The sequence below is a fragment of the Triticum dicoccoides genome, chromosome 2A (assembly GCF_002162155.2).
Source record: "Triticum dicoccoides isolate Atlit2015 ecotype Zavitan chromosome 2A, WEW_v2.0, whole genome shotgun sequence".
Lineage (NCBI taxonomy): Eukaryota > Viridiplantae > Streptophyta > Magnoliopsida > Poales > Poaceae > Triticum > Triticum dicoccoides.
This window is the reverse complement of record NC_041382.1, coordinates 567,835,308-567,845,174: the sequence shown is the minus strand read 5'-3', so window position 1 is coordinate 567,845,174 and position 9,867 is coordinate 567,835,308. Positions and strand designations below refer to the sequence as shown.

Sequence of the window (9,867 nt, the reverse complement as noted above, 5' to 3'; positions counted from 1 at the left end):
CCCTCAGTATGTGCCCTCGGAGCTTCAGCTTGCTGATTTTCTGACGAAAGCTCAGACACGGTCCCAACACAGCTTTTTCCTGTCCAAACTCGGTGTCCAAGATCCCCCTTGAGTTTGAGGGGGGGGGGGGGGTTAGAACAGGGTTGTGCTGTGTGTGTAGTTATCATATTGTATAGGGGCTTCTTTGCTTATTTCCCTTCATGTATATGTGCTGGCCTGTTGGCCCGATGAAATATAGGCTCACTTCATAACAGCAATGACCCCATGCACGCACTTGCAGCATCAGTGGCGGGTTTTGCAAGACCAACCACGCAGCAGCGCTCGCCCTTGTGCGACACCCATGGTTGGCTATAATGGTGGTGGGGCTGCGCTGAGATGGTAGGCATCAGATGGTGCACGCAAGTACGTATAAAAGAGCCAGGATGTCGGTATTGATCCTGCATGGGGAAAAGAGGAAGAGGGCGATGGGGTATGGTAGTGTGTGTGGTTGTCGTGCAGTGCACGGCTAGGAAGGGAGGCGACCGACGCGAAGCGTGGCATTGGCCGACTGAATTTAATCCTTTCCCATAGGGCAAGCAGGAAAAAAAATCCAGGAATGCGAATGCAAATGCGGAAGGTACAGCCTGAAACTCTGAATACACCTACAGCACAATATTATTCAGTAATCTCCAAATGAGATGCATCCATTGGCCCGCGACGCAGTTTCAGAGTACAACCGATATGCTGCGGGCGTAACCAATATGGTTGAATCATCACCCCAATGCAGGGCTTGGTCGCCTTTCCTCGCCGTTCATCTATGACGGGCGCACCGGCTGCTGCTGCGTGATGCAGTGTATGTTCCCACCTCCCAGCACGATCTCCCTTGCGCCTTCCACCATCACAACCTGCACCCAACAGTTCACGGGCCCCTTCAGTTCAGTCATCTAACCTCAATCTGCCTCTTCTTTTAACAACACGGATGCCTGAATTTTCAGGCGAAAGGAGTAGTATGGCTAACCTCATGATCAGGAAACGCCTTCTGGAGAACCTCGCGCGCTTCCTCGTCCCGCTTCTTATCGCCGAAGGCTGGTGCTATGATCCCGCCGTTCGCCGGGTAGAAGTTCACGTACGAGGCGGCCAATCTCTTGCCTGGTACCCTCGGTACAGCATGCCCCTGAAAACAATCACACACTGGCCCATGTTAGAAATGGTTGAAATCAACGTCGCAAAGGACCCATGAAGCGTAGCTGCAATACTGACCGTTGCAAGAACACCTTCCCCCTCTTCCTTCGTGATGTACAGAGGCCCTGGCACGTGGATCTTCACCACCTCTATCTGCCGCCCCTTTGCATCAACCGCCTGAGTGAGAGCTGATAGTGCCTTCACCGATATCTCGTACTGCGGATCGTTCTCGTCATCGGTCCATGACAAGAGAATCACACCGGGTTTGATGAAACAGCATAAATTGTCAACATGGCCATTTGTATCCTCATCACCTAGAAAATCAATACAACGTTATTTTACAGTAAAAAAATGATTCTCAAAGTGAGGAACAGAACCCTTTAAAGTGACAAAATACTTTTCATACTTACCGTGTAGTCCCAGAGGTATCCAAATGATCTTCGTGACCCCAAGAAAATCTTTCAGCTCATTCTCTATCTCCAGTTTAGTCATGTGAGGGTTCCTGTTAGGATTCAACAAGCATTCTTCTGTTGTAATGCATGTACCTTTTGCAAAATGTGACAGAATCGTTAGCAAAACACCAGACAGACTGAAACCATTTTGTTCAGCAACAGCGATATGACAGATCAAGCACCTTCTCCATCTACATGAATGCTTCCACCCTCGAGAACCATTGTGTGTGCAAACCTAGGGATCCTCTCAATCTCGACTATCTGAAAATTAGTGGCAAAAATTGAAAGAAATTTAAGAGCAGGAAGAAACTAACAAAAGATACAAGTTTGTTTTAGAGTAGGACATCACTCTTTACCTTCTTGGCAATGCTTCTGTCAAGACTCCAATCATCAAAGCAACCACCACCGAGTCCTGCAGGCCAACAGGAGCGGAACTTACTAAATCATCATGTGGAGAAGGTGATTAGACATTGACTTGAGAAGTAATAAAATTCTTGCTCAGAAAATACTAGTGCTTCTATGCTTTGCTAGTGCAAACCAGGCCATCTATAGCATTTATAAAAAATATGGAACCGTTCGCAAGTTCCTACTAAGATATTGGCATGAATTTATAACTGCGCTTTTGCATGAACACAAATAATTATCAAAGAAAGAGTCAAACTAGACGAAAATAAATAGCAACTGAGAAAGCACTGAAAAAAGTATACATACTTTAATTTAAAACAACATACCTCCCCATGCGTTAAATTCCCAGTCAATCCCTGCTATTGTTTGCTCTGCTAGTCCTATATCTGATCCGCCTTCACGGGTAATAAACTAAAAACCAGGATAATGTTAGCCATGAAATCAGAATAGTAAAAAGGGATATGAGAAAAAATAAGTTACGCACAGTGGGACCAGTATCACGGAACCAGGAATCGTTCATGCTCATCTCGACCACCCTGATGTTCGGTTGGTGTTCCATCAGCTCGTGGACACGAGGATACTGCCAATGGAAAAAAAAAATCGAAACTGAATACCATTGTGTTGCACATGATCATGCAGCAGTTTACAGCATAGTTCATGTGAAGCGTATCACCTGTTTGGCACTTGCACAAATTGTGACAGGCTCAAACTTTGAAATGGCAATTGCAGTTCTCTCAAATGTTTTTCGAGCTGGCTCAGCATGCTCCCGCCAGTTGTCTGGACGCTCCTAAGATTCAAAGAAGTGGCATGTTTATTATGATGATGCACTTCAAATTGTTCAGGGCGTATGCTGAAGAGGATACACAATAATAAAAGGAAACTCAAAAGTTCTTTCAAAGAATTAACACGATGATCTACTATGCTTAAAATGAATGAAACGTCGTCAACAGTGATAATACTCAATGACAACAGTGAGAATACTTCAAGCAAATATCATTATTCAGTCGCAACTTGTCATTCACACGACCTGGCCACTAATTTCAGTCGCTGCATGCTTTTAAAGGAACGATCTAGCGAGCGGCCGGCTGCTCGCTAGTCGTTCCGAGCGGCCGGTCCAAAACAGATAATTTTAGTCCCTAATTCATAAAAAGTAATAATTTGTCCCTTCCAATTGATAAAGCAATTCTATTTAGAAAAAGTATCACGTACTGTACTACAAAAGCAAACATGTGAATAGATATGAACGCATTTATTTTGGGTTTTCAAATTTTTAAAAAGTTATAACTTTTAGATCGCACTTCGGAATTAAGATCGGTTTTCACCATTGGAACCCTCGCGACGTGCTCTTCAAAAGTAGATCCCATATGGGGATGTTTCGACGAACTAGTCTTCCTGCCAACTAAATATCAATGTGTGTGCAACTAGAGTACATGCCGCGCCAACTAAGCATATGCGTGTGCCAATAGTCCTTCTGCCAATTAAACATCAATGTGTGTGCAACTAGACTACATTGCCGCGCCAACTGAGTATATGTGTGTGCCAATAGTCCTACCAACTAAACATCAATGCATGTGCAACCAGACTACATTGTCACGCCAACTGAGCATATATGTGTGTAACTAGTCCTGCCAACTAAATATCAATTTGTGTGCAACTAGACTACATTGACACGTCAATTGCGCATATGTATGTGCAGCTAGTGTCCTGCCAACTAAACATCAATACGTGTGCAACTAGACTAAATTACAAGCCAACTGAGCATATGTGTGTGCAACTAGTGTCCTGCTAACTAAACATTAATGTGTGTGCAACTCGACTACGTTACATGCCAACTTAATATCAATGTGTGCAACTAGACTACATTACAAGCTATGACAATTCATATGCGACTATACGGACCAGATTGTGTAACTCTGTGGCCGTGCATGTGCCAAGTAGGACTACTATGTGTGCAATACAACTACTGTGGATGCAGCTCCAAAAAATTGGGTTTGAAAAATTGCACCATGCAGTACTAAAGTCGCACAAAGCAGTACTGAAGTTGCACAATATAGCGCGAAAATTGGCATAAAAAAAAATTCATCAAAACATACTCATGCGAGATCTAGTTTTAAATATCTCGTCGTAAAGAATTCAACAGTGAAGACGGATCTGAATTTCGATGCGCGGTTTGAAAGATATGGCTTTTTAAAAATTCGGAAAACCAAAATAATTGTACGTGAAGCTGTTTCTTTCAAATCAGATTAACTAGTGTGAACTCATTAAATGTTGATAACAACATGCACTAGCAGACAAAAAAACAAATTCATGCATGGCTAGGTAGCCCGTCCGCTCGTTCTCGTCAATTAGTGCGCGGCCACTTTTTAGATTTTAGGGCTTTTAAAACCCTACAAAAATTACATATTGTGGAAATACTTTTGAAGTCAAAATTTCACATATGGTTCTGAAGGTTTGTAATCCAGATAGTTTTTAAGATAATGACAGTAAAATAATGAAAATATGACTTTATGTATGTCTAAGACGACAGCTTTCAGGGAGGGAGTAATAGTAAATCGGCAACATAGAATGAGAAGGAAAGGAAAAGTTACATCAACATACTACAAATTACACAGAGATAAGACATCACGGGATTAGATATTGAGACGACGTTCTTTTAGGTCCTGTGCTACATGGCTCGAACAGTGACACACACACAGCTGTAGAATTGCGCGGCAGAAAATCATAGACAACAAGGGGGAGAAGAGGAATTGTGGTCATGTCTAGTCTCTAGTGCTATGCATTCATATATCTTTTGTTTATTTTCGGTAGGTAATAGAGCACTTTCATGCGGGGTAAAAAAACTTCAGAAACAAATATATATACCTCGCCACTGTCTATTCTATTCTGAAGGAGAACATGTTTCATTGGAATAGTTTATCTACCACCGAATGAGAATGGATGCACATGCAGTTGGAGTTGGTGGTTGAGTGCAAATAAAACATACTCCCTCCGTTTTAAAATAGATGACCCAACTTTATACTAACTTTGTACAAAGTTGAGTCGTCTATTTTGAAACAGAGAAGGTAGTATACACTATACAGGTAGAGCACTGACCCGGTTCCAAGATTCCACTGGAGAATGGAGAAGGAATCTTGACAGGGGATCCAATAATTCAACTTTGGCAGCTGCTGCCAAGCGCACGTAATTGGTTCAAATAAAGCAGGCCACTCTTTGGCTCGCTCACATTGTGACACGGGACCCACATGTCAGCGACCAATATGACAAACAGGTCATCTAGAGAAATGACAAACGGGTGCTAGTAATAAGTGGGCAGGCATATTTGTTTGTCAGGTAGCATTTCTTTGTTCTTTGCTTGTCCAATTCAAGACAAATCTCGGTTGGTACGCAAACATGTGCACGGGGAGGGACGGCGCCGTCAGGGACGAACAGCAGAAGCTACGCACAAGCGCAGGGATAAGCTGCCGCCATGCCGGACAAACCTCGCCGGGCCACCGAGCGGCTGCGGCTGCGGCTGCGCGGGCCAGACAACGAAACATTTCTCTAACCAGAACCACTACGACTTAACGAATTCGATCGGAATCTCGCGTGGCGAGCGAGCGAAAAAAGTCGGATGAGGACGAAGAACGGCACGACGGGAGAGGCGAGAGGGAGAGGAGGAGGACGCGTACGTACCGGCCAGCCCATCCAGCACTGCTCGTGCGGCTCCCACTCGGCGGGCATCCGGAAGCCCATCTTGGCCGGGCACCCCGCCATGGCCTTCACCATCCTCCTCCGTCCCCTCCCCTCGGCTCGGCGCTCGCCAAACCTAGATGGATTGGTTTGATCCTCCGCTGCGCTGATCTGAGGACGGAGAATGGAATGGAACACTGCTGGTGCTGAGGAGGAGAGCCTCCCGAGCCTCGACGCGACGGCTGCTTTATGTACAGGGAGGGGGAAAGGGAGGGGTGGGGGTGAGAAAGATCGTGAGGCGGGCGGGTCCAGGGGCGTGTGCTCCTGCTGCCAAGGGCTGGGCCCACGTCACCGGCTTTGCGCCGCGCGGTGCCCAAGTGACCAGCGGTTACTGATGCGTGGGCCCGCCGCTACCGGCCGGGGCCTGGGAATGCAAAGATTCCCCGGAATCCCGAGCGCATTTTTTTGTTGGGGCGCTGGAGCGCCGGGCCCAGGATAGGCACCTTGTGGGCCCGCCGTCGGTGGTGCTGCGTGACTCGGAGTACCATTTTGAGCGCTCCATGATTTACTTGTTTAACATATTTTTTTTTCGGAGAACTTGTTTTACATATTACAGATGCATACACTTACACCAATGAATGCACGTAAGCATACCTTACCTCGACAAGCACTTTCGAGAGGTTGATTCGGCACATCATTTTGATATTGACAAAGTCACCAATGACGCATTCGTAACCGAACGAAAGGGTCTCCTTCCACTGAACGCGCATAGCTGAATCGTCTGGAATAATAAATCTAGAAAAATACAAACATCTGTGTCAAGTCTAGAACTTGAACTTTGATAGACGAAGAATATCACTATCCTTTTAACCATACAATACAACATCTTTTTATATTTTTAATGCACGGGAGTGGTTACCGCATTTTTTATGGTTTCGCCAAACACACAAGAATTGTATAATTTCCTAAAATAATATCAGGAAGTGTACCAACTATACTGTACTACGGTAACGCTTGGGATATGTGGTTAGCAAACTCGAAATTCATATACTGTATTATGGTAATGTTGTTTGCGGGGATTATGATATTTAAAAAAAACTAAAGGCCTTCTTCGCATATATTTTTTTCAAATACTGAAAGTTTGCGTATCATTTCATTGATAGAAGAAGTTAGAATGAGAATAAGGAGTAGGGGGTTACATCACATGACAGAACCAAAATGGCGTAAATATGGTGCCCAGAGCAGAGAGACGTGAGATGTTCGGCACAAAACAAAATATATAACATGGTGTTAAACTACCGCAGGCAAGAGAAACAGCCCGAACCAGAACGATGCCCCTCTCAATAACCATCACCGGATACGCCACGAGCAAACAAGACAACACCTTCATGAAGAGAAACAACGTCGTGACGTTGCCGCCATCTAATCCAAGGAACAGGACCTGAGTTTCCCCCAGTGCTCAAAGAGTGGCACAGAGAATGGCCCTGGAAGCGCATCCAAGAGGGGTACGACACCTACAAGTGTCACCGCTAACAACTTCAGCAAAGCCAAGCAGGGATTTTAAACTGGCCTATGTCCAAACAATCCCAAAACAGTGGAAAGATCCGAAGATGGGGAACATGCCGCACCTTCACTTTGGATGGTGCATAAAACTTGGAGTATTTCAGGAAAGAAGTAGAGCACAAATACACAATGCTTCTCAATTAAATACAAGACCAGATTTAAGTTTATCATAAGATTTCTCTCGAATGGAGCCCATATGCATAGATTATGTACGATTTTGAATTCTGTTCCCCGACACCGCCCTTTTCTTTCCTCCAAACAGGCAATAGCGCCCCGTCTTTCATATCGCCCTTAACTTTTGTCGTGGTCGCAAAGTTCTTATTTTCATCAGTAAGACATAAATAAAATAAGTCTTATTTACCTGTGACCATTGTTAATATTCTTACTCTCGTTTAAATTATGGACTGGTTCATACCAATGTTCACTTAGTCTTAATAAAATAGAATGTGTCTAGGGCAAATCTAGATGTGCTATAGTTATTGCACATCTAAGTGAATGAATCAAGCATAAAGAGAAAAAGAAAAAAAAGAAAACATCCACACAAATCTTAACGTAAGATTAATGACATAGGACTTAGATGTGCAATACTTATGACACATCCAAATGTGCTTTAGCAAAACTGAATAAAATATTGTTTCATATCTTAGAGGATTGGGAGCACGTGGCGCAAAAAGGAAGGGAAAAGGAATTTGAAATCTATCCCTTGCCATGGACATGACTTTCCTTCCTTTTTCCATTAATTTATTTGTTTTAAACTAGGTAATCGCTATGGTTTGTTTAGTCGCATTATTAAACATTCTTCTTTATTTTTTTATCTAAAGGTGGAATATAATAATCCTATTGAAAGATAATCATCATACATATGTAATGCATTGTATGTTATGATTCAAAGGACATTCACAATAATAAAAAATCAAAACTGTAGTCCATATACGTTGTCTTTCTAAACCAGTGATACGTGCCTGAAATTTTAAAATACCATGATAGATTATTTAGCTGTCTACAATTTCAAATTCAGCCTGTACAAATATATATTTCAGGTTTTATTTTTATTAACAATTACGTAGTCAATTTAATACAGGTCATGTGACCACAGAAGTAATATATGTACTCATAATTCATTGAAATTTAAAAGCTTTCATAATCCTTCTCCCGGTGTTTGTTTCAACAGTCTGCCAGCGTCATTTCTACGAACTGTAATCGACCGCCATCTAGCCGCCGGGCGCCTGCCGATCCCTCACCGGTTCTGCCCGTCAAGAGTCCGGCAAGCTGTTTGGTCACTTCCTCGCCTGCACCTGCTGACTGCCGAGTTGAGCGGCACCACGAACCCTCTCCTGGTCCACGATGTACGACTCGGTTGGTCAAGATAGAACAGAGTGGCATACACAAACACACGCAGAGAGTCAAGGACACAGTTAACGCAGGTTTGCGGTTCCAGATAAATAAATATTTCCCTTAGGGCATCTTTATTTTTTTTTCTCGAATACGCACGAGTGTGCGTACTATATATTAAAAAAAAGGTGAAGAAAAAAAATCCATACACTTTGGATGTTATAAATTACATGTACACCAACTCCACGCCAAGTCCTTTAGAGCAACTTTAGCAGACCACGTAAAACATACAAAACCGTAAAATTTTGACGAGTATGCGGGCTCGGCCCAATTTTTCGGTCAGAACAGAGCCCGCATACTCGTCCTGCCCGTAAAAATTTTTGCCGCGGCCCGCAAACCGCACGCCCCGACCACTGTATCTACGGTTCCGCGGCGCGTTTGCGGGTCGAAACCCTATCCCCCGCCGCCGCCGAGCCACGCAATTCCCCACTCCCTTCCTCACATTTCTCGTTGCCGGCGACCACCTCCCCGCCTCCAGCCGCCATGTGGGGCCGCATGTGGAGCTCCGGACCCGGCTCCGGCAATAGATCCGGCGGCGGAAGTGACCACGAGCGCGAGCGGCGCGTCCAGTCGGACGGCGTGAGGAAGCGCGGGGCCCGAAAGTGGACCAATCGCGGCCTGTCGCCGCTGGCGAGCTTCCGCATCCGCGAGACAGAGGAGTACGACCGCCCACGAGCTTCCTCTGCCGCATCCTTCTCCTCCGCGGCGAGATCTACCTACGTCGCGAGCTCCTCCTCTTCCGGCGTGAGCCTTCTTCCTGTGAAGAGGGAGTGGTCGGAGGAGCCAGACGACTTCAAGTTCGTCCCTGTCAAGGAGGAGCCCCACTCCACTCGGCCGTCGTGGAGTCGTCGGGCCGGAAGACTTCGTCTTCGACGTCGACGCGGTTGCGGCCTCCATTGCCGGCGGAGCATGCGCGAGGAGGCAGAGCGCCGACGCCACGCCGAGGAGCTCGAAGACCTCCAGTGGCGGCAGGCGGTCGCCGCAAACCTCGCCGCCAAGGAGAAGGACGAGGAGTGGCGCCGCATCCGCGAGGAGCAGAGGGCGAAGTACATCGACCTCTACAGCTCCGGCGAGGAGGATTGAGCTCCTCCATGGCGTCGTCCATGGTCGCGACCTCGCCGCCGTGAGATCCCCACCCCTCCAGAACTAGTATTAATGTAGTATGTAGTATGTAGTATGAACTGGTGTTTGATCATGTAAAATCTACGTAATACTTGATGAACTA

General features: G+C 45.5%; 1 protein-coding gene across 1 annotated transcript; it reads right to left on the bottom strand.

Annotated features, from left to right (window-relative positions):
• Positions 1 to 574: 574 nt before the first annotated feature.
• Positions 575 to 5,933, bottom strand: LOC119355426 (agmatine deiminase-like). The gene is made up of 10 exons (XM_037622226.1): positions 5,691 to 5,933; positions 2,692 to 2,805; positions 2,503 to 2,598; positions 2,345 to 2,429; positions 1,970 to 2,025; positions 1,796 to 1,874; positions 1,572 to 1,706; positions 1,240 to 1,475; positions 998 to 1,153; positions 575 to 884 (listed from the first exon to the last, which is right to left on the bottom strand). The coding sequence occupies exons 1-10, from the start codon at positions 5,781 to 5,783 to the stop codon at positions 795 to 797; spliced, it is 1,140 nt and encodes a 379-aa protein (XP_037478123.1). The 5' UTR covers positions 5,784 to 5,933; the 3' UTR covers positions 575 to 794.
• Between the last annotated feature and the right edge of the window lie 3,934 nt (positions 5,934 to 9,867).

Bases quoted from the DNA above. Each gene is read 5' to 3' on its own strand.
- LOC119355426 (XM_037622226.1), bottom strand. From the start codon at position 5,783: ATGGTGAAGGCCATGGCGGGGTGCCCGGCCAAGATGGGCTTCCGGATG. The intron at 2,806-5,690 runs GTACGTACGCGT...TTTGAATCTTAG, and splicing joins AGTGCTGGATGGGCTGGCCG to GAGCGTCCAGACAACTGGCG. The intron at 1,875-1,969 runs GTAAAGAGTGAT...ACTAATTTTCAG, and splicing joins ACAGAAGCATTGCCAAGAAG to ATAGTCGAGATTGAGAGGAT.